Source organism: Castor canadensis, chromosome 18 (genome assembly GCF_047511655.1).
Source record: "Castor canadensis chromosome 18, mCasCan1.hap1v2, whole genome shotgun sequence".
Classification (NCBI taxonomy): Eukaryota; Metazoa; Chordata; class Mammalia; order Rodentia; family Castoridae; genus Castor; species Castor canadensis.
In genome coordinates this window covers 46761686-46786601 of record NC_133403.1, presented here as the reverse complement: position 1 = coordinate 46786601, position 24916 = coordinate 46761686, and the positions used below count along the sequence as shown (strand labels likewise).

At 52.9% G+C, this 24916-nt stretch overlaps 1 protein-coding gene across 1 annotated transcript in view; it reads left to right on the top strand.

Moving 5' to 3' along the window:
• Galnt9 (polypeptide N-acetylgalactosaminyltransferase 9) overlaps nt 1-24916 on the top strand; it is an 89898-nt gene that overhangs the window by 17883 nt on the left and 47099 nt on the right. Inside the window, exon 2 of the mRNA XM_074060708.1 lies at nt 17916-18096. Within this exon, the coding sequence (XP_073916809.1) occupies nt 17916-18096 (181 nt within the window). The remainder of the gene's footprint in view (nt 1-17915; nt 18097-24916) is intronic.

Genomic DNA, 24916 nt, shown 5'->3' with positions numbered 1-24916 from the left:
TTTCAGTATTCAGAACACCACCTTAGGGAAAAAAGCAAATTATAATCTTTCTCTTCTCTCAGACTCCCTTTCCCCTTTTCTTTCGGCCTCATAATTTTCTGCCACCTTGTCAGATACCTGACGCTTTGTAGAAGTGACACTGTTGTCTAGTGTTTTCGGTGGCACAGGAGTGTCTGACCTAGCCTGCTGGTACAGGTCACCGGCCAACACCAAGTCCCTTCTCTGGGCTCCCGGTGGACGCAGGTCCCTAGGTAAGGTGCATCCAGAAGGCTGAAGCACAACCAGGCTGATGCCCCAAGTTGGAGGAGCCATGTCTGGTGCTTGGTGGTCACATCGACCTGTTTGTGACGACAGCATCCCCTCCTGGACAGAGACCCCTTTCCTCTGCCTCTTCCATCAGACTATCTGGGGATGGCAGCTTTTGCATCGGCTCTTGCTGCTGTGACAGATGGAATCGTGAGTCAAAGAAAAGCAGGGAGCTTGAGAGCGGCACTTCCTTCCAAGTTGAAAATCACAGCCGCCCACGAGCCCAGGTGCTCTGTGCGGAAGAGGTGGGCTGGCCAAGTGGGAATCCACTCTCCTGGGAGCAGGCAGGTTTGAGGGGGCTCAGTGTGAGCCGGCAGCCATGTCTGTTCCCCCTAGCTCCTGCCTGCGTGAGTGGCGGCCGGCAAGTCCTTGGCTGGGGGGCTGTTTGACAGGAAGGCAGCCTGGCTTTCTTGTCTTCCTTGCAACTCACTCCCCTGCCTATCCAGGTGAGACAATTCAAAGTCCCCAGAAAGCAGAAACTACATGACTTGGGTCTATTATTTCTGTTACAAAACTCCAACTGAAGTGCCTCCCGGCATGGTGGCTTGTCTTTCTGTGACATGTGAAATCCAGAAGGCTAGTGGCTCATTTGAACTCGCGTTCCTCCTTCTCGCTGTGTGTCATTCCTCCTCAGGGTTACAAGATGGCTGCTCCAGCCCCAAGCATCAAGTTCGAGCTCCAGACGGGAAAAGGGGCACAGGACTTGTGGGTAAAAAGAAAGCTGTATATTTTAGTGGAGTCTCTGTTCTTTAGACACGTCTCAGAATGGCACCTGGTAGGTTCCCCGTAAATCTTGCTGGCAGATACATGAGTAGGTACACTCATGGCTGCAATGTCCCCGTGGGGTGAACCATTTCTGCCCAAAGTGAACCTGGGCTCTGCTGGTGAAGAAAGTGGGGAACACAGGCTGCGGAGTACTGCCACTGTCCCTGTACCCATGCTTCTCCTTCCTTCTTCCACTTGCAGAAGTTTCTGGGGCTGGGGTGACAAGTGACAGGTGGGACTTTATAGAGCAAAAGATCATTCTGTCTGCAGCCATATGTCCAAAACCAAGGTGTGGGCAGGCTGCACCCTGGACCTCAGAGAGGTTCCAGCCCAGGCCTCTCCCTCCTGCTGGCTCTGGCCATCCCGTCACCCTGGTCTCTTCCTCCACTCCACATGGCCTCCTCTGCCTGTGCCTCTCTGAGCCCTCTTCTCTCACAGGGACACTTGTATGGGGTTTAGGGCCCCAGAATCCATAATGACCTCATCTCACATATTGGCATCCATGAAGACAAGTCCTCGTTCACAGATTCAGGTGCACATGTCCTTCAGAGCCACCATCCTGCTTCACTTCCATCCATCTGAATCAGTACATGAGGCAGCTATGAAGCCGTGGGGGACAGGGGAGGAGCTGCTCACCCTGGGGGTTCAGGGGTGTCCCACACACACCAGGCTCTGCCCTGTGGGAAGGAGATCCAGGCCACCAGGTCACCAGGCCTTAAAGAAACTCAGATTCCACCTGGGATCCATGGGGCCTTGAAGATTTCTAAGAGCAGGTGGGGCAGGCACACACCTGAGGCCCCAAGGATGGGCCTGAAGCCACTCCCTGTCCTTCCAGAGCTGGTGGCCTCCTGGTCTCCTCTGTCACACTGCTGTTTCCCACAAGGTCCACATTGTCCCTATCAGCTCCTGTCCAGGGCCTCTTCCCTGAAGGTTCTCCTGGCCCCAAATTGCCCTTTTCTGGGTCCCACCTGATGGGAGCAGAGGGGACAGGCAGTGACATCCTAACAGCTGCCATGCAGCCCAAAACTGGACTGTCTGCTGCTGACCAGAGTCTTTGGGAAGTGGTTCTGCCCTCTGTACACATGGCTGACTAGCTATGTGCAGGTCCTTCAGGGTCCTGGGGCCGCTCAGGGAGGAGGCTGTGGGGACAGAGCCCCCACAGTTCGCTGAGGGTCGCTCAGCCTGTCACGTGCACTTCCTGGGCTGCTGGAAAGACTACGAACAGCTCAGAGGTAATCTCAGCTCTGGAGCCTGGAAGCCCAAAGCGGGTCCTACAGGGCTAAAACCCAGATGTTGGCTGCCTGCTGAGGTCCTTCATGTCCCTCCATGTCCGGCAGGCCCCAGGCGTCCTTGGCTTGTGGCTGCACCGCTCCAGCCTCTGTGTCCACCTTCACACGGCCTCTCTTCCGTCTGTGTCAATGATCACTCCATTTGTCCCTTACACGACACTTGTGACAGCTCTTAGGGTCCACCTGGGAGATGCAGTCACACCTGCAGAGACTTTGGACTGTGTGAAGCCTGTATGAAGCCACATGTGCACAGGTTCCACGTTCAGGACCTGGTATCTTATGGATCCATTTTTCTACCTTCTACACCCGTAGGTTTGCCTAACTTAATGTCATTTCTTCCAAATACGACTAGTGGCTATTTAGAGGTAGAAATCCGTACGTTGCTGTCTCCTCTTGAAATCTTAATCCGGCACCTTCATCCCCAAGCCCTGGCAGACAATAATGAGTCAGAGCTGAGCAGCCCTGTGAACCTGTTAGCCCCAGTCCCCGCCTCTCCCTATTGCTTGACACGATGCTGTTAGGTATTTATCCTGGAACTTCTGCTGTCGTTTTTCTCAGAGTGCAGCCGGAGGAAGTGTGTCAGAAGCAGACCCAAATCCCTCCCTGGCTCCTGAGTCACCCTTGGCTGGCGTTCTGCTTCCAACTGAGTAAGCTCCGAGTGTAAACAGCTTCTCACACCACCCTCGACACAGCCGTCTCCACCCCAAATGGTCTCCTGTAATTAGAAAAGCATGCTCCCTCAGGCCACGGGAAAGGCACTTCAAATGACTACCCCACAAACGGCCTTGCGCGTAAGCTAGACATGACTTCCAGCTACGACGTGGCTGGTGGACTGTGAGGAGGAGCAGCGTCCGGCCCGCAGCTCACATGGAAGCTGCTTTTCCTCTTGCGAGTCACGTGGGCTCAGGACACACCCTGAAAATGCCCCCGCCCGGGCTGTCCAGCTCCACAGGGAGGGGTGCTGGTCTGTTTTGGGTGTGCTACTCGCTTCCCCAGCATGGGACCTGCTCTGCCATCCACACCCCGCAGGAGCCACCTACCAGCAGGCTTCCAAGTCAGCCAGTCTGTGCCCTAAGCGGCATTCACTGCCTGGCTCTGCCCATTGCTTTGTGGTAACGCCTGAGAGGTCCTTGCCGTCAGGATCCTAGGTCCATGCCAACCCCAAGTTGTCCAGGACAGGGCCCCCCAACAATTTGTCCACACATCAGAATCACCTGGGGGTCATTTTAGGATTCCAGTGCCCAGCCAGGCACAGGTGCCTCACACCTATAATCCTAGATTCTTGGGAGGCTGAGATCTGGAGGATCATGGTTCAAGGCCAGTCGGGGCAGAAAAGCTAGCAAGGTGCTGCCTCAAACACTCAATACCTGAGTGGGTAGTGCCCACCTGTCATCCCAGCTACACAAGAATTTGAAGTGGGGAGCATCGTAGGTCAAAAAAGTGAGACCCTATCTCCAGTATAACCAGAGCAGAAAGGGCTGGAGTCCTGGCTCAATGGTACGAGGGAGGCAGAGGCAGGAGAATCAAGAATTCGAGGCCAAACTGGGCTACATAGCAAGACCCTGTTCCTCCTTCTCCAAAAAGGTGGGGCGAGCGACACCAGACCAATGCAATCCAGCCTGGAGTGAGGCCAGGTGGTGGTTTTCAGACTCCCCAGAGGATTCCACCGGGCAGATGGGCTTAGACCTGGGACCTAGGGCCACTGCTCCAGCATCACCTGTGGGATTGCCTAGAGACATTGTTAAGCCTCAGGGCACCGCCTCCCCCATGTGTCTGAGTTTGCAAGTTGGGGGGGGCTCAAGTGCTTGCATTCCTAAGACACCCCCAAGAGATGGGATACTGCTGGGACCCCACTTTGAGAACCACTGTCCTAAGGGGTGGGCTGCTGGCTCTGAAACCACCCCTGGCTCCATGTTTCCTAGCACCCTCAGATATGAGGAGCTCAGGACTCAAAGCCACACCTGCAACCTAGGTTACTGTTTACCCACACAGCCCCATGATTGCCTCCCAGGACCTCTGGCCCTCAGACATCCCCACCTGGACCCTAGGCAAGCAGAGGCCATTGTTTCCCTACTACCATCCCACTGCAAGTGACTTATTTAAAATCCTATGAATGTCTTCCCATACTTGGACCAAAGCCCCAGAGCTTTCCTGGTCCCCAACAAGGAACTGGGGTCATGTCCAGTTGTCCTGGAAAACAGGACCCAGGCATCTGGGGCCCAGGAATCAGCTCGACCACTCTGACAAAGCCTGAGGTGAGCTGTCACCTCGGTGACTTCAAATCACAGAAGGAGGTCACCCCAGGACCAGCCTCCTTGCATTGTGTGTGAGTGCTGGAGTCCAGGTTTGTGTCTCACACGTGGACATTTCCCTACAGAAACCAGTATGCAGGGGCCAGTCCTCGAGCCCTGGCCAAGCAGGGGCAGAAACGCTCAAGACATCCCTCCTCTGCTGGGGTCATGAGGAATCATCCAGATAAAAGGATCACTCAGGACAATTTCACAGAAAAAAAAAGTCAAAACACACAGTGAGGAGAGCATCAGTGATGAAGCCAGTGAGGTGACAGACAAACACACCTAAGACAGCGGGCCTTCTGAGACACAGTGAGCAGTTATTTTTACAATTATTTATAAGATTGGCCAAGCATGGCGGCTCACACCTGTGAATCCCAGATGGGAGATTCAGATCAGGAAAATCGCCATTTAAGGCCATCCTGAGCAAAGAGTTAGCAAGACCCCATCTCAACCAGTAAGCTGGCTGTGGTGGTACATGTCTGTCACCCATGTGTGAAGTATAGATAGGAGAATCAAGGTTCAGGCCAACCCAGGCAAAAACTCCAGACCTATTCGGAAAATAACCAAAAACCAAAAAGGGCTAGGGGGTGGCTGAAGTGATAAAATACTTCCTGGCAAATTCAAGGCCCTGAACTCAAACCCCACTACTGCCAAAAATATTATTTCGATGATAAAAGAAGACATTAGGAGGAGAGATCATAACTTGAAAAATACATGTGGAACTTCCAGAGGGAAAATACCCTTCCATTAACACTAAAAAACCAATGGATGGATGACACAGAGAACCTGACACAGCTAAAGAGAGAATTTATGATGCGAAGGACACTCCCGAGGAAATGGCCAGGCGACAGCCCAGGGGAACGAGGACACACTGAGTGGGAAAAAGGACAAGAGACACGGAGAACAAGACAAAAGCACAGCCATGTCTTGTCGACACTCCAGGAGCAGAAACAGCAGAGGAGGCAGAGGCTGAGGCTCGGCAGATGGAAGACAGACCGGGAGGAACAAATGAGGCCAGAGCAGGATGGATGAAAAAAAACCTCACCAGACGCATCTGCGATGGAGATGGGGCGGGAAAAAGCCTTGAAATCCTCCACAGGGAGCCGATGGTAGAAAGGAGGCTTAGAAGTCGGGAAGGGTGTTGATAATGGAGCCATTGTCACCCTGAGTGCTCCACCATTCAACCATAAACCAAGACTGTGGCAAGGAGGAGACGCTGCAGAGCGAGAGGAGGGAGAAGGTGGAGGCCATGTGCACAGGTGTTGCTGATGCCACCCCCCCACCGTCGTGGGCCACAGTGAGGAAGAGAAAGTGCTGAATTCAGGGGCGATGGCTTTGTATGGCGTCCACAGATCCTGGCTGGTCAAGCAACATCTGTGACGGTGACTGCTCTGAAGACATGGTGGCTGTGGTAAACTAGTCATGGGCCAAAGTTTTGCGAGTTTCTTGTTCTGAAGGTTATTCGGAGGAAAAGGGGAGATGTCAGCTGATCCCAGTCTGTGTGAGGCAGGTGAACCTGTTAAAAATTTACAGTGAGCCGGGTGCCGAATGGCTCACGCCTGCCATCCTAGCTCCTGAGATCGGGAGGATTGTGGTTCAAATTCAGGGAAATAGTTCAAGACCCCATCTCCAAAATAGAGCAAAATGGACCAGAGGAGTGGCTCAAGTGGTACAGCACCTGCTTTGCAAGCACGAAGCCCTGAGTTCAAACCCCAGTCCTGCAAAATAAATAAGTAATAAATATTAAAATAATAAAAACATCAACAGAGCTGAGAGAAGAAATGAACAATCCACGTCCCTCCCTGAAATCGATCAGGCAGGAGAAGTCGGGGGAAGATGGATTTTCCAGGCTCCATGTGAGCCTCAAGAACGACAGTGTGTGCTCCTCAAAAACACACACTGTCCTCCATGGCCCCAGGCTAGTCTCCATGGAAGGTCACGGTTCACATAGACTGTGCTATCCCAAATACTGTGAGTAGAACCAGTAGAACAGAGCAACAGCTGTGAGTGACTTCTGAAAGCAGAAATTAATGAAACGGAAAATAAAACAACAGAACAAATAGGGGCATGAACAAAACCCATGGTGCATGGAATGAGGGTGACTCCCTCTCCCGTGGACCGGCCAGCAGCCCGAGGTGAGGGCGCTTCTCGGGTATTTTCTCCCTTCCGGCCCCCATGATGGACTCCCACCTGCCTGCCCTGGCTGCTGTCCCCTCTGTGTTGACCTGGGTCCCCTTGCATCCCTGCCTCGGTGGCCTCGAGTTTCATGCCCCCCGCAGAGTTGCCTCTCCTGTCCCCGTGTTTCTAACTTACAGCTAAACTCTAAGTTCATTTAGCAAGCTGTCCTGCCTTCCCTGGGCTCTGCAGGTGCCTGGAAGCAACACAGCCTCAGTCCTTGGATTTCCCATTCCTGGCCCTCCCCTGGTGCTCTGTCTCCACAGTTGGTGACACTGACCCGTCACTAGGCTGGAAAGATGTCTCTCTCGCTCGTCCCTCTCCATGGTACACAGAATCCCCACCTTGTTCATCACAGTGACTCACCCCATTCCAGCTGGGCTCAGACCTTTCTTTTTTTTTTAATTTTTATTGTTTTATTATTCATCTGTGCATACAAGGCTTGGGTCACTTCTCCCCCCTGCCCCCACCCCCTCCATTACCACCCACTCCGCCCCCTCCCTCTCCCCCCCTCAATACCCAGCATAAACTATTTTGCCCTTATCTCTAATTTTGTTGAAGAAGAGTATAAGCAATAATAGGAAGGAACAAGGGGTTTTGCTGGTTGAGATAAGGACAGCTATACAGGGCATTGACTCACATTGATTTCCTGTGCGTGGGTGTTACCTTCTAGGTTAATTCTTTTTGATCTCACCTTTTCTCTAGTTCCTGGTCCCCTTCTCCTATTGGCCTCAGTTGCTTTAAGGTATCTGCTTTAGTTTCTCTGCGTTGAGGGCAACAAATGCTAGCTAGTTTTTTAGGTGTCTTACCTATCCTCACCCCTCCCTTGTGTGCTCTCGCTTTTATCATGTGCTCAAAGTCCAATCCCCTTGTTGTGTTGACCTTGATCTAATGTCCACATATGAGGGAGAACATACGATTTTTGGTCTTTTGGGCCAGGCTAACCTCACTCAGAATGATGTTCTCCAATTCCATCCATTTACCAGCGAATGATAACATTTCGTTCTTCTTCATGGCTGCATAAAATTCCATTGTGTATAGATACCACATTTTCTTAATCCATTCGTCAGTGCTGGGGCATCTTGGCTGTTTCCATAACTTGGCTATTGTGAATAGTGCCGCAATAAACATGGGTGTGCAGGTGCCTCTGGAGTAACAGTCTTTTGGGTATATCCCCAAGAGTGGTATTGCTGGATCAAATGGTAGATCGATGTCCAGCTTTTTAAGTAGCCTCCAAATTTTTTTCCAGAGTGGTTGTACTAGTTTACATTCCCACCAACAGTGTAAGAGGGTTCCTTTTTCCCCGCATCCTCGCCAACATCTGTTGTTGGTGGTGTTGCTGATGATGGCTATTCTAACAGGGGTGAGGTGGAGTCTTAGTGTGGTTTTAATTTGCATTTCCTTTATTGCTAGAGATGGTGAGCATTTTTTCATGTGTTTTCTGGCCATTTGAATTTGTTCTTTTGAGAAAGTTCTGTTTAGTTCACTTGCCCATTTCTTTATTGGTTCATTAGTTTTGGGAGAATTTAGTTTTTTAAGTTCCCTGTATATTCTGGTTATCAGTCCTTTGTCTGATGTGTCGCTGGCAAATATTTTCTCCCACTCTGTGGGTGTTCTCTTCAGTTTAGAGACCATTTCTTTTGATGAACAGAAGCTTTTTAGTTTTACGAGGTCCCATTTATCTATGCTATCTCTTAGTTGCTGTGCTGCTGGGGTTTCATTGAGAAAGTTCTTACCTATACCTACTAACTCCAGAGTATTTCCTACTCTTTCCTGTATCAACTTTAGAGTTTGGGGTCTGATATTAAGATCCTTGATCCATTTTGAGTTAATCTTGGTATAGGGTGATATACATGGATCTAGTTTCAGTTTTTTGCAGACTGCTAACCAGTTTTCCCAGCAGTTTTTGTTGAAGAGGCTGCTATTTCTTCATTGTATATTTTTAGCTCCTTTGTCAAAGATAAGTTGCTCATAGTTGTGTGGCTTCATATCTGGGTCCTCTATTCTGTTCCACTGGTCTTCATGTCTGTTTTTGTGCCAGTACCATGCTGTTTTTATTGTTATTGCTTTGTAATGTAGTTTGAAGTCAGGTATTGTGATACCTCCTGCATTGTTCTTTTGACTGAGTATTGCCTTGGCTATTCGTGGCCTCTTGTGTTTCCATATAAATTTCACAGTAGATTTTTCAATCTCTTTAATGAATAGAGACCATTTCTTTTGATGAACAGAAGCTTTTTAGCTTTATGAGGTCCCATTTATATCTATGCTATCTCTTAGTTGCTGTGCTGCTGGGGTTTCGTTGAGAAAGTTCTTACCTATATCTACTAACTCCAGAGTATTTCCTACTCTTTCCTGTATCAACTTTAGAGTTTGTGGGGGCTCAGACCTTTCCATGGCCCCTGTAAGCTTCCAAGCCCAGTCCTTCCCTTGCTTGCCACACTGACCCACAAGGTCACTCTCCTGCCTGCCAGAGCCTCCTGGTCCCTCATCACCTCTTCCCAGATGCTCTCTCTTCCCCATTCTGCTCACCCAGGTCTGACCCCAGGAGTGGGGCTGCTGCTCACCACTGCCCTTCATCAGTCAGCATCCAACCACGGTGTGCCTGGATGCTGAGCCCCTGGTCACCTGGTACCTGTCTCTCCTGGACGATGCTTGGCAAATGTGTTCATCCTTCACGTTTTTGATGAATGGACAGAGGATAAGCATAGAGCTGCGAACCGGCCTTTCACGTTTGCAGCCGTGGAGGGATGGCTGCAGAATGCAGATCTGTGCATGTGTAACTTGCATTTAGTGAACTCAGGTGACCATCATACACAGGGTTGTAAAGATGGCAGGGAACATCATCCCTGCAGTGATGGGACCCTTGGGTGACCGTGGGTGCTTTCAGAGTTTCCTAGGATATCCATTTCTGACATTTTCTTAGGAAGAAACGGGCTTTCTAATTAAAAAAAGCAAAAGTACACATTGGTGGTAGCAAAATAAAATGAATCCAGTCCCTCTGGAAAGCAATTTGGCACCAAGGTCCCTAGAAACATCTGTTCCTTTGACCCACAGCTCAATTTCCTAAAGTAAATAACCCTAGGCAGGGTATCAATCCTAATCAACATGCAAGTACAGGAGCTGCAAAGCAAGTGCTTGCACCTCCATTTGGTAGAATATTACTCGGTGGCTTAAAAGGTGATTATTCACACACAATAACACAGGAGACACTTTCGACAATGATTGTACGTGGGGCCACGAGAAAAATGCAGACCTCTGGACACCAGGAAGAAAGTACTGCATTTGAAGCCCTCCTGAGTTGTTCAAATCAACTGCTGTGTCCAGGAAAAGGGCAAATGGGGGTACTGGCTGCTTTTGGCAGGCTGAAGACAGGTTGGTCACCCACACTCTCCTGCCAGCCCCTCTTCAGCTGGTGGCTCATCCTCTGAGACTTCGTGTCCCCAGCCGGGCTCGGACTCAGGCTGGATGCATCAATGTGGCCTGAGCTGTGGCGGTTTCATACTGTGACTGGGAAGGGCAGGACTGTGGTGGGGCTGCCCAGGATGGCCTCTGTCCCTGTCCCTGTCCTGGGGATTGGTCCCACTGGTAGGTGAACCATGAAGGCAGGCACAGGAGATTCCATCCTGAAATCCCCAGGTCTTCCGTACAGCAGCTCTGCCAGTTAAAGAGAGACATTTTAGGGACACGCAGTCCCCCGGGAAGCCGTGCTGGCACGAGGGGTCCCTCCTGCCTGAACGGAAGGTGAGAGTGAACGAGCCGCTGCTCGTGCTTCCTTTACCTGAGAGATTGAAATGCAGGGGACCCCATGCCTCCGAAGAGCTTTGCTGAGACTTTAGGACGGCCATGCTTGTCACCTCCCGGCCATGGCACCTGACTTGAGTCCCCTATCCCCGTCTGTTCAGAGGGGCAGCAATAAAGGTGCTCCTGGAGTCTCAGGGGCAATGTCCATGGGCCTGGTCTGCAGAATCCACAGAACCCACAGAATAACCCTTCAAGATGCTGGCTTCTCTTTGTTTCCCATGAAAGTTGTGGGCAGATGTTTTAAAGCTGAGCTAATGGAGGCAAATTTCCCATTGTTCTCATTTTCTCTTTGGACTGGGATGAGACGCAGGCTGCAGCTGCTTCTTCTGAGGTTGGAAACTAAACAACACCCCCTCCTCACTTCTTGGGGGAGGCTAGTGCGTTTGGAATTGACTTTCCACATAAGCTGCCAGAGTCCCCTGGAAGGAACCCAGCCTGGGTCACCCGGCTGGAGGGACAGTCCGTGTTGGCATCTCCTGCCACCAGCAGAGCCAGGTCAGGTCTGAGCAGTGGTGTTGGAGGGCAGGGGTCTGGGCTTCAGAGCACACACCACAAGCTGCTGAGACATCAGAATCTGGTTCTCTCTCTGTTCTGGAGCTCAGAGGTCAGGCTGGGTCTTCCTGGAGGCTCTCAGGAAGGTCTTTCCACCCCTTCCAGCTCCTGGTGGCTCCTATAGTCCCTTGACCTGTGGCCTTAGTTCTGTGTCTGCCTCATGGCCAGGTGGCCACCTCTGTGTCTGCTACAAGGACAGCAGCTGTGTTGGGTTCAGGCCCTCACCCATTGTGACCTCAGCTGACTTTGATCACATCTGCAGAGAACCTATTTCCACATAAGGTCACAGTCACTAGTCCTGAGAGTTAAGACTTGAGTGTGGTTTGGGGACACAGTTCAGCCCACAGCAGGCTGCCGACACTGATTTTTGCTCTTTTGTGGCTCTAAGGCTCATCCAGCTCACTGGAGCTGTGTATCCTGAGGGCAGAGGCAGGAATGAAAGACATGTTGTCCCCTGACTCTGCCCTGTGTCCATCGTTGGGCTCTCAGTGAAGCCAGAGGCTCAGAATGGGGGACAAGAGCCCGGTGGCGCCATCGGCCGTCAGCACAGTAAGACAGCATTGTGATTCTCTGGGATGTCAGGCAGACCATCCTGACATCCTCTGCCTACCCTCATTTCCTGATGGGATCAAGCAATTCTGCCTCTTTACAAGGAATCTCTGTGACACGGGATGAGAGCCAGCGCAGGGATAAAAGCCGGTGGATTTGATGAGAGGCCATGAGCCCTGCAGGGAGGCACCCAAGCGCGACCTTCCTTAAAGGCGGGTTTTCAACCTGCAGAGCTGTGACAGATCCTTCAGGCTCTGGAGAACCATGAGCGGGGGGAACCCCAGGTCCACTCAGGCCACTCTGACCTCAGCCCCAGCTCCCAGGCTGGCCTTGTGGATCTGCCCCCTATGCGGCCCACCGCTCCCCTCCCGGTGGGCAACTCCCAGCCCCAGTGCTGCCCCCCAAGTGTCTCCAGGCTTCTCGGGGTCCACAGACCCCATCCGTGTTGATGCCGAGGTTGAGAGGGACAGTCTGTCAGACCTCCTTCCCTGGCAGGGTCCTCCAGGCAGGTCCCCCAACCGAGCATCAGTGAAGCCAGTATTCCCACCACACAGGGACCTGCCGGACCAGACAGTCCAGGGTGGGCTCAGCCATGCATGCGTCCAGCTCGTCTGCTCCTGGCTCAGTTCTGAGTGTTGGGAGAGCTACGTGAGGGGTGTGGACGTTGCAGTGAGGGCCCATCCACGAGGCTCACCTACTGTCCCTGCTCACTGTCACCAGCTGTGGGGACCTTAGCCAGCCCCTCTTACCTCTGCTGAAGATGGGGCAAACGCTATATTCCAGGAGTTTCAGAAGCCCAGATGCCTCCAGAGATGTCCAGAGTTCTGGGGCTGCCTTGAGCTTCTCCCTCGTCCAGGACTCTTAGCCATTGGGAAAGATGACCTTTTCAGCTCTTTCCACAAACTCCACACGACCAGGGAAGAGCCTCCACAGAGTCCAGGGTCTTCCATCAGAGGCCCAGGGTCCCTGCCTTGCCGACTCCCCTGTTCCTGTTCCCTTCTTTCTCCTCTGGCATTGAATCCCTCTTAGGACCACAAGTGCCACCCTGAAGTCCAGGTAGACACTGGGGCTTTGGAGGGAGGCACTGGGAGAGTCCTGGTCCCACTTGTGGGAGAGTCAGAGACCAAGCTGCTTGGCAAAACAAGTGATCCACGCATCCTTGTGGGGTCAGATTCTGAGGAGAGGCTGGGGAGAGGCTGGGCCCAGCACCAGCTGCCATCGTTTCTGCTCCATTTCACACAGAGACCATGACTGAGTAGAGCCGGGCTTGGGCCTCTGGTCTCACTCCACCCACCGAGCAGCAAGAGTGAGGCCTTGGCTGGGTTGTTCTATGACTCTGGGCCTCAGTTTCCTCACTTGCACCATGGGGTGACCCCACTCTCATGGGCCTGGAGGAGTATCCGGTGGAATTGCCCTGAATAAGTCACCCAACTACCAGGACTGATTCCCTGTCATGCACCATGAGCACATGAGACACTGAGGGACGGGGGAAAGAGAGTCCCTGGCTGTATGGGGCCTGCACTGTAGGGATGGAAGTGGCAGATGAGGGACATTACAGATTTGTAGGCGTTCTATGAAAAGTATCACACTGGAAGTGGTGGCAGAGGACCACAGGACCTGTGGGGATGGGAAGATTGGGTGATGAGGGTGTGGTGGCGCAAAGGTCCTGGGGCAGGAGGACCGAAAAGGCCAAGATGCACCTGGGAGCTGGGAGTGAAAGGGTCGTATCCATGATTGGGGCCAGATCCAACCACACAGGAAGTAGAAACAGGAAAATCTCAGTCCAGGTCACAAAGCAAGACCCGATCTCAAAAATAACCTACGCAAAAAGGGCTGGGGGCATGGTTCAAGTGGTAGAGCACCTGCGTAGCAAGTGTGAGGCCTGAGTTCAAACCCCAGCGCCACTAAAAGCAAAACAAAAAATCACTGTCACTGCTGAGCAGAGAATTGTCTTCAGGGGACAGAAAAGTGTGACTAGAGTTGTGGACTGCGCTGGCCTCAGCCTGGGCAGAGCTATCCCACGGAAGTGCTCATGTCCCATGTCCTGCTGTCCCATGGCCCTGCAGCACGATGGTCCAGTCCCCATTAGCACTAAGTGTCTCTGTCTTCTGCCTGTCCCTCCAGTGACACAAGTGTCCCCACTGGGAGATGGGGAGAGGCTCCCAACCTAAGGTGTCAGCTTGGTCACATCTGCTAAGTCCCTCTAGCCACGTGATATGGCTCACTCACAGGTTTGAGAAATTCAGGCGTGGACAGTGTTGGTGCCATGCTGACAGCCATTAGAGCAAAACCAGCATGCCACCAATTCAAGGCAGGGGCAGGCGAGATTAAAAATATCTTCACAAAAGAGAGAATTCTGTGGTTAGGGCAATTAGCAACGTGAGCAGGATGAGCTGAAAGTCACAGAGATGAAAACGAAGAATGAAGAGTCAGCAGACGGGAGACAAATCAGGAGAGACATCTTCGTTTAGTGGAAGTTACAGAAGAGAAAGTAGGGAAGGCAGACAGAAATCCGATCTCACAAGTAACCGAAAGAAATCTCCCAAAGCTGAATAAAGACACGATGAGGTGTGGGTGGAAAGGGCTTTTGAAGGTTGAGCATGGCCACATCCTCTCCGGATATGCCAGGACCAAATTTGAGATGTGCAGGGTTCCAGAGAGAAGAGGGGAGGGAGGGACAGACAGACAGAGACAGAGACAGACAGAAAGCAAGAAGAGACAGAGCAAGACACAGACACAGAGAAAGAAGAGACAGATACAGAGAGAAAAAGAGAAAGAAGAGAGAGAGAAAGAAGAGACAAAAACAGAGGAGAAGAGACAGAAAGACAGAGACACAGAAACAGAAAGACAGAGACAGAGAGACAGACAAAGACACAGACAGACAGATACACAGAGAGACACAGAGACAGAAAGACAAAGAGACATACAGAGAGATAAAGAGAAAGAGAAAGAAGAGAGACAGAGAGACAGAGAAAGAGAGACACAGATAGAAAGAGAAAAAAGAGACAGATAAAGACACAGATACACAGAGAGACAGAGAGAGACACAGAGATAGAAAGAGAAAGAAGAGACAGATACAGAGAGAAAGATAAAGAGAGAAAGAAGAGACAGACAAAGACAGACAGAGAGACAGATACACAGACAGAGACACAGAGACAGAAAGACAGAGAAAGAAGAGACGCACAGAAAAAGAGAAAGAGAAAGAAGAGACAGAGAGACAGAAGAGACAAAAACAGAAAGAGAAGAGACAGAGAGACACAGAAAGAGAAAGAAGAGACAGATACAGAGAGAAATAAGAGATGACAGAGACAGAGAAAAAAGAGACAAAAACAGAGACAGAAAGAACCAGAAAGAAGAGACAGATAAAGACACAGGCAGGAGAGACAGATAGACAGACAGACAGGCTTGCTGACTCCCGAGCTGTCACTTGTAGAATGAAATGCTAGTTCCTGCCGCCTTTGGACTCAGGAAGTCCACCTTCCCCACGCGCACTTCCACCCGCAGCCAGGGGAGCAGGAAGTTCCCGGCCTACGAAGACACAGAATTCACAAAGCGATGGAGTCCAGCCAGGCAGAGCACAGGAAAGGCAGCCCAGGATGGCGACCAAGAGAACTGATAGAAATGAGAAGGTCGGTGAGGCACACTTGCGTCCTGACTGCGGGGAGAACACCGGACGCCACCTCACAGTCACGCCGTTAGGAAGCCCAGAGCCCTTGGGGAGGCAGATGACAGCATCCAGAGCAACTGCTTCTGGTCACACAGCTGGGGACAAACCTGCATCTGGTGCTCACAGACTGTGTGACTTTAGCATGTTGCCTGACCCCTTTGTGGCTCAGTTTCCCCATCTGACAACACCTGCCTCCTGGGGTTCTGTGGGGGGGAATGAAGGCAAGGATGTCCATGGGGTGTGGGCCACACAAATGCAACTGCTACCACACTAGAGAGCAAAACAACAGGTCACCTCCCAACCTGATACAAAAGGTGCCAACTCTGGGAAACTGGGTAGAGCATCAGCAACAGCAGGCGATGTCACCCTGACATTTGAAAATTCTTCTTAATGTGGCCCGAGGTGAGCAAGTGATGGAGCTACATGTTGGTCCTCGTGGTCCCTTAAGGGCTGGGCAAACACTGCTTATGTGATCACTCATGGTAAACGTTAATTCACTCAGTTACAGTCAGAGAGCCAGCTGTGACCGTTCCGGATGTCCTTGGGGAACCACAGCCGAGTGGAGGTGGCGGGAGGGAAACCTGTGCACCCCCCGTCTTGTGGTGGGAAGATGAGGAACTGGCTAACATTGATGCTTCCAGGAACAGAGTCTCCAGCGTTGCTCTGAAGGCCACGGCGGTGACCACTGGAATAACTAAAAATATAGCACAGCTGAGAAAAATCGAGGGAAGGCGGAGCAGGAGGCAGGGATGTGGGTGGACGTGGAAAGGGACCGAACTCATTTTTCATGCCAGGGCGTCCAGGGGTTTGTCTCAGGCCCACAAAACAAGATCTGGGTCCACCCAGATGCTCACCGTGACCTTGTGCAGTCAGCTGGACAGAAAGGCTGCAAATCCGCCAAGAATCGTTTCCTTGGAGAGCAGGGCTCTCAGAGGCCAGAGCACATGGGGCTTTAGGTTTCTGGATGGTGTGGATTTTTTTTTAGCACTTGTATATTTTGCTTTTACAAGTGGAAAGGTGGAGCCCAGATGCTGGGTACCGGCTTCCCCTGGACAGCCCCTGGTTGCCCCCTGGCCAGGCGGCAGAATCCCTCTGAGGCCGAATGACGCCTGAAAGAGAAGGCTGCTGGCCTGCTGGTGTGGAAACAGCCTCACTTCTGCCTCTGGGGGACGTCTGTCTGCAGACTTTTCACAGTGAAGACGTGAGGACAGCACGGTGTTTAAAAATAGCATGACTTTACAGATGCATTGAAATATTAAGATAAAAATAAAGGGAAGTGATTTGAGTCATGTACTTTTTCAGTTTTACATTCGACGTAGGTCCTTCAGTCACACATAAATATCAGCGCTATGTTGATATATTTCATCTCGAATGGACTATTCCAGAACGCTCGTGTGTCCCTGGAGCCGAGAGGACCCCTAGCTGTGCAGATGGCGGGGTCCTCCCAGAGTATCAGCCCTTTCCTGGGGCTGGGTCCCCACAAAGAGCTGGTCTGGTCCCAAGGAGGTGTGGCAGAGTGTCACAGCATTGAAGTTTTCACGTCTGCATCTCTGTGGCCTGAGGGAGGACCAGAGGCCCCTCCGTGGAGGCTACGGGGTGGCAGCCTAGACAGGGGTCCTCGTGCCTTTCACTCCAGCCCCTGCCCCACCCCACCCCACCAAAGAGGTGGCTGGATTCCCAGTCTATAGGATGAAGACGCTGTCCCTGCTGGTGGACGCTGCCTGGACCCCAGGTCCCTCTGTGAGCTGTGTCTGCCTTCCTGGCTCAACTATTGTCCTAGAACTTCCCTTAGCCTGGTGTGTCCCAGGTGCCCACGACCCGCCCAGGACACCTAGGCTTGGCCACCCTGAGAGTCCCCGCTCCCTCCCTGTTGTCCTTAGACTCTCCAGACAGAGCGGCCATCTGTGTCTGAGCTTTCTAGTCAGCAGTGCAGTGTTTCGTCCTCATCTGTCTTGTCCCCCAGTGCCATGTTTCTGCTGTTCCCTTGGCTGCTGATTGAAGCCTTCCCTGTACAGATTGGCAAATGGTTTGGATGATAAACACTGATGATGTCTATGGTGGGGAACAGATGTTTCAATTTAAAAGGTTTAATTTCTTTTGATTCTTTGCAATTTAAATTTTTAATAAGCTTTAGTTTTTAGACCAGTTTTATAAAATGAATGCAGAGTACAGAGGTCCACAGCCCCCGCCCTGTGCCCCCCACTGGTGATGTTAGTGCAATGACCTGTGAGTGACTGGAGTCCAGGGGCCAAACGGCTTCCCTGTGGTGTGTGCTGTGATGGACACTTAGTGATCTGTGCCCACTGTTACAGTGTCACCCAGAGTGACCACATTGCCAGAGTCCCTTGGTCCTGCCTGCTCCCTCTCCTCCCTCAGTCCTGCCAGACCTGTGGACGGTACGGTCAGCCTTTTCCAGAGCCAGTGCTGGGATCCTGTGGGAACATGCTGAGGGGAGTGGAGGGTCTGCCATGGTCAGCTTCCCAGATCCACTAACCTGCCCCTTCTTGACCTTTTCAGGCCTCGCCAAACCCATTGGGCTGGTGGAGGGGCCGGGCGGCCTGGGCCAGGGGGGCCTGGCCGCCACCTTGCGGGATGACAGCCAGGAGACAGAGGGCAAGTTTGAGGAGTTCGGATACAATTCTCAGCTCAGTGACCGCATCTCCCTGGACAGGACCATCCCGGACTACAGGCCCAAGAGGTGAGTGTGGCCAGGGCCTCCCAGCAAGCTAGCAGCTGGTGGGGAGGGGCATTGTGTGGATGGCGGGGGAGCACTGACCTGCACAGAACACCCGGCCTGTGGTTGACCTCTCAGTCTCTCTGTCCTGTCTCTCTTTGTCACACTGTCTCTGTCCCTCTCTCTCTCCATCTCTGTCTTCCTCTGTCTCTGTCTCTTGCCCTCCATCTCTCTCTCTCTCTCATATCCCTCTGTTCTCTCTCTCTCTTTCTCTCATATCCCTCTATCTCTCTCTCTCTTTCTCTTACACCCCTCTGTTCTCTCTCTCTTATATCCCTCTGTTCTGTTCTCTCTCTCTCTCTCTCTCTCTTTCTCTCTCTCATATCCCTCTGTTCTTTGCTGTGACCATCTCTTCAACACAGAACCGACACCCCCCTTCCCTTTGAGTCCAGATGGTGGCAGGTTGGAGGTAGCCAGGCTGTACTGGCTGAGTCCCCACTGTGGCCATGTGCACACTGCCCACATGGGGCCCTGCCCAGTGTGTTCATTTAGTCACTGCCAAGCTGGTGTGGACTTTGCTCAACGTGAGCCCCATGCTCTGAAATGCACCTCAGGGGGTGTCCACCTCTTGTCTCACCACCCCAACCTCAGCAGCAGAAGATTCAGGAGAGCCACTGCCCTCGTTGTTGTGGTCTTGCTCATGTCCCTGAGGGCTGATATCCTGTCCTCAAAGCACACGAGGGCCTGAAGAGCAGGCATCCCTGGCCTCTGGCCTGGAGTCCATCACAAGTGGACCTGTTCCTCTCAGGGCTCTGTCTGTAGATCAGCAGGATGGGAACTCCTGGGTAGGAAGAATGTGGCAATGGTGCCTGGGATCAGAACTAGACAACTGGGAGCAGAGAGCCGTTGTGACCTGGTGGCCAGTAGCGTGGCTGGTCACCCCCCACCTCTCCAGCAGCCCAGAGGAAGGGGGATGGGAGGTGGAGTCCCACCTCGAAGAGCTCTCTGCCCCACAGTGGGCCCTGAGACCAGGGCTCTGTGCAGGGTGGGCAAGCGGGAAGGGGCTGAAGCAGGGTTGAGGCAGCGGCACCTGTCTGGCCCACCCTCAGAGGTCCCGTCCCTCGGGCTTCTGAGAGGCTTTCATCCCCAGCCTCTGTTTGCCCTGCACATGGACAGACAGCCAAAGCCCCACGAGCCCATGGCCAGGAGTGGTGGTCACATGGCCAAGGGAGCCCAGGATTTGGAGAGGTTTCTTAAGGGCTGTGTCAGAACCAGCTCCTGGGCTTGGTCCTGGGCGAGGGCATCCCGCGGGCCGTGGTCATGGAGATAGCACCTCCAGGCTTTTTCTGCGAGCTATGCTATTTTGAAGTCCTCAAAATAACTTGTGTTTTTGATGCCTGATTCTTTTACTGCGGGCATTTTTTTAAACTCAGAAGTCTGAATTACTTAGATTCTGAGACATACCTGGGGAGCTAGATACCACCTTCAGATCCTGGGTCAAAGGTTCAGAACGTGCCTTGTCCGAGCCTGGTGAAGCCAACTGTCCTTATTCTCATGTGTGCCTCTTGGGGCTGAGTGAGGGTCCCGACAGCTTTGGGTGGGGAGGGTGATAGGAAGCAGAGGGGGCAGGGGGAGACTGGGGAGCAGTCCTTCCTGAAGTTCCCCCACCCCGGGACAGTCCACTTCCTCCAGTATGTCCTCCCACTCCTATGTAGAGACACTCAAGCTAGGGTCCTCTGCTGGATGGAACCTCTTCCAGGGAGGACAACCTGGGGCAGGTGTGGTCAGAACGCTGTATCATCATTTGATTACACAGCCATCTCTTTCCCATGTCCAGTGGTCTGGGGGCAGCTCCCCTCCAAGGAAAGGCAGATGACCCAGGCCTGGCCAGTCAGACAAAACGAGACTCAGCCAGCAGGAGATTGGGCTGGATATTGCTGGACCTGTTGAGAAATAAAAGACAAAAGCTAGTGAACACGTGTGCCTGGGTGACCAAGTCCATGCAGACTGCTGGGCAAGGCAGCCCTGAGCAGTGGCTTATAATTGACAGACCATCTCTCACTGTGCTCCAGGCTGGAAGTCAGAGACCCGGGTGTGGCCCAGGGAGGTCAGCCTGCACCGTATTGACAGCCACCTCGACTGCGTACTCACACAGGGGCGGAGGGGAGGCTACACTCGGCATTTCTTTATATAAAGGCCTGAATCCCACTCATGAGATCCACCCAGCCCCCATCACCTCCCTAAGGCCTAATCTGCCTGGCCACCACCTCAGGGGTGCAAGCAGCCGTGCATTAGTTAAGGGGACACAGAGACTCAGCTACATCTTTGCCACTATGTGGAGAAAGCCTGGTGGAGTGGGACACAGCTGTTCTCCTGATGCTGTTTGGGTGCCTGGCCCAGCCAGCCCTCATCTCCTCCCCAGACCTGGCTCTGTGTGAACCAAAATGCTTCTGTATTTCGCCTGTTTGCACTGGATTTCTATAGTGGCCACTGCTGGGACCTGACCACGGAAGGAAAAACAAGAGGGTAAAGGTCAGAGTTTGAGGCAAGGAGCCGTGCTGGGGACAGAGTGGCAAGTGGGGCTCCAGTTTGATCCCCTGGGGAAGCTGCTCCTTACTGGGAGTCCAGGCGGTGGCCGGGGACATCAGGCCTGGCCACACCCCTCCATCTCAGCCAGCACAGCGAGCCCAACTTATTCCTCTTTGCTACCTGAAGATCTGTGCCCAGAGGCTACTCCACATAACGCCGTGGATAGGTTTTAGGGCAAGGGAGGCAGATGTTTCTGAAAAGGAAGTAAATGGCTTTCAGGCCATGGCCTGCCACTGTGGTGTAAGAGCAGCCACGTCAACACACAAGTGAATGCCATGCTGTGCCCTACCGAACCTTTGCTTATGAACATGGTGGCAGGCTGGACTTGGCCCCAGGCCATGGTTTGCTGACTTCACAGCAGACCTCATCTTCTTGTCTTCCCACGTAACTATATGGCAAGTTGTATTTCCCAAAGATGGATCCAAAGACCTCTCTTTTAGACTCTTGCCCTGGTCATTAGGAGGTGGTCTGATTCCCTCCTCTTGAAGGTGGGCAAGCTTTTGTGGCCATGGGACAGAAGTGACAGAGTGACCTCCAGTGCTGAGCTGTGAGAACAATCTAACCATTCCAAAGCCGCCCTGCTGTGAGGAACCACGGCGAGTCCCCAGGAGAGTCCATGTGGGCGACTCATGGAAAGATGTCCAGGCCTCCCAGCGGTCCAGCCTCTGCACTTCCCATCTGACTGCAATCACATGACGGTCACCTTCCCAGCTGAGGATCCCACACTCCTAACCGCCAGGGACCAGGCAGGAAAAGAAACGATGAGTTTTGTGTGGAGTCTCTGGGTTGAAGGATGTTTATCTGCAGTCACTGACTGTGGCATCTGGCCAGGAGTGCCACTGTGGACACTAGGGTCTGATGTCTTAGTGTCTCTGGGATTTGTCCCTCAGCAAATCACAGCAGCTCCTAGTCCAGCTGCAGTGGCCACACCTGGTGCTTTGTCAGCCTCAGCAGAACCTGCGGTGGTTGAATGAATAAACCAGGAATACAACTCAGTCCAGGCCAGTTTGATGCTCCCGGGTTGAGTTCCTTGAGAGTTTTACCCCACTGAGGCCATGGGTCCAGTCAGAACCTGCTTATGACCGGGACACAGGTGTGGCCATCAGAGACTGGAATTTGAGAGAGTGTGTGTACATGTGTGTGTGCATGTTCCTGTGTGTGTGTGTGTGTGTGTGTGTGTGTGTGTCCCCGCACCCACGAACAGATCCATCAACTAAACAAAAGTTCTCAGTCCTCTTCCCATCAGATACATCATTGATTTCCCTTTGTCTGGAGCTGGGTGGCTTTTCTAATTAAGCAGTGGCTTTAATTATGCCACAAAGCACATAACATAGATCTTGATTATTAAGATTGGCCCATGGGATGACAAAAGGAAGCCAGCGAATTCAAATTAAACAGTGTCATAAAAATGAATGACCTTCCCAAGAAGCCAGCCTGCATTCCAACTCAGTGCTATCCCCCAGCACACATGTTTGCAGAGTCTTCATGCATATTAATTGTTTAAGCTGCAAACAGCTTGCCTGTCTACTGTAATAAGAGCGGATTTAGTGGGTGGTGAATTGAGGGTTGGGAGCTGGCACCTTGTGTCCAATTCAGTGAATGAAACTGCTCCATCTAACACCTGTGTTCTGGGTCTGTGTGGTGAGGGCAGGCGTGTCAAAAAAGAGGTCGGGAAGACTAGGATATCTTGCAAACAGATGTGCCTGTGTCTGGGGCTGATTCCACAGGCAGATACCCTCCTTCCTTCCTTCCTTCCTTCCTTCCCCCTCCCTCCTTCCTTCCTTTCTTCCCTCCTTCCTTCCTTTCTTCTTCCTCTCTCCCATCTAATCTTCTTTCCCTCCCTCCCCCCATCCCTCCTTCCTTCCCTCCCTCCCTTCCTTTCCTTCTTTCTTTGGTTTTGTTTTTTTGAGACAGGGTCCTGCTTCAGTCTAGCTGGAGGTTAATACAGACAACCATGCTGGCTGAGGCCACCTGGCCTCCACTCCCTCTCAGATGCGATCTGTGGATAAGGCCCACTCATTCAGGGCTGGCCCTGGTCCTTTTAACAGTGCTGACTGCACTAGCTGGGAAATGCCCACAGCCCTCCACACCTGGGGTCCAGGCTGCCCCCTCACAGCTATGTGACATTGCCTAGGGCTACCAAGTCCCACAGGGGATCCCAGACTAGGGCAGCAGAGAGGTCCAGCACAGCTGCAGAAGGCAGAGGACGCTGTGCTGAGTTGGCCCTGAGTGTGATGTGTCCCCAGGCCTCCAGGGGATCTGCTGAAGCAGGGATCCCAGGAACTACTGAGGGGGTCACCACCTGGAGGATTGGGGGGCCACGCCTGTAGCCCTGTGGGGACAGGGAGCTTGTTTACCTCTAGGCTGCCAGGCCCTCAGTGCATGTGGTGATGACCCTAGACCAGTGTGCTGTCCCTGTCTTGTCTCTTGTGAAGGGGCGAGGGGAAGGGTCTGAGTGTGTCTGTGTGTTCCAGTGTCTTGCTTCTGACATGTGGGTGTTTGGGAGTGTGGCTGAAGTGAGTCTGTGTTCCTAAGAGCGTCTGCGTCACCGAGTCTCAGCCTGGGTCTCTGTGACTGGGGACAGCGTGCGTGGGCTGCATGCAGCTTTAGTCGCTGTATGTGGAAGTGTGTGTGATGTGTGTGTGCATCCCCAACTCCACAAATAGGCGCTGTGTAGATGCATGGGTCTCCACGGGTCACTAATGTGCCATTGGAGGTGAGTTTGTCTCCCACGCTGTGTGTGTGAGGACGTGTGTGAGTGTACACGTGTGTGCATGAGTGTACTGTGTGTGTGCACATGTGCATGTGGGTGCCTGCACATGTGTGGGGTATGTTTAGGAAGGTCTTGCCACCAGTTTCCTGGACGGACATTTGGACTCAGCCTGGAAAGACAGGACTGGACGCAGAAGTCTCTGTTCTTCCCCCACCCTCGGTCTCCTCCCCGCTCTGGTTGGTTTTCTGTGGCTCCTTGGGTCCGTCACTCACAGCAGAAAGGCAGCAGCATCACATGGACACCTGACTGAGGACTCTGAGCGAGAACTGATGCTCTACCAGGACAGCAGCCATCGTGCATGGCCACAGATGCTCCCAGTGGCGGGGTGTTCCCCAGTGACCTGCCTTCCAAGAGCCTCTCCAGCTGATATTCCCAGAAACACGGTCGCAGTTTCCGAGGGCACGACTTCCTGTCTGTGCTGAGGCTGAGCAGTCCCCTGGCAGCCCTGCTGTCACGGAACCGAGCCGCGGGTCCCCGGCAGGAAGCACGCGCCCACTTCATTTCCTCTCGCTCTACACTCGCGTCTCCAGGGGCGCAGAGGGCGTCCCCGTAAAGTTCTGTCAGCGTTGCCGGCCTGGCCAGTTTCCTGTGCCAAGCCCGTGGGAGAGGCGCTCAGGGGCCTGGTGGGCGTGGGTCCTGCAGTTTCCTAATCTGGAGAAAGGTGTCCATGGGGAGGAGCCCCTGCCTCACGGGCTGTGAGCCGGAATCTCTTCGTCCCCTGAAGCCCATATCTCAACCCTGACCTCACCTCCCTCTGCCCGCTATGTGTCCTTCCACCGGTCTGCAGAAGCACCACTGTGTGCCAGCACAGAGCGGGGACAGAAAAGCCTCAAGAGGTCCAACTCTAGGAAATCCAGCTATTTGGTTGCTGCGTAACAGATCCCCCAGGTGACCGCACTGCCCTCTGCCCATCTTCAGAGGGAGGCCAAGACTCTGCCTGCTGGTGCACAGAGGTTCAGAACAGTGGGGGTCCAGCCATGGAAGACACTAGCGCCTGCCCTGTGTTCCTGTCTCAACCAGGGGGAGGGAGAGGTGGGGAGCAGGATGGAGTCCAAGAGGCTAGAAAGGGCCACCCCATGGGGTCCTGGGGGATGGTGGAGGAGGGGCTGCCCCAGAAGGCCCTTGGGGATGGTAGATAGGAGCCATCCCTGCCTGGGGCATGTCTGTGATGATAGAAGAGCGGTGGACCTTGGTTAGGTCTCGGCCTCAGCAGCTGGGGATATTCCTTAGGGATAGCTACCCTGAGTCTGCAGCAAAACCTCATTAAAAACCTACAGGCTGGCCTCAACCTGTTGAAATGTTTTCCATTTCTGGACCTCAGAGACACAGGGCTGGACACTGACCTCCTTGTAGCCCACACTCACTGAAGCACTTTGCTTTAACAACAAAATAAGCACCGAGATCCTGGCTGGGATTCTGGGATAGAAAAGGGGTATTAGGAGAAGCAGATGAATTACAACCTCTGTTGGTGACAAGATGTCC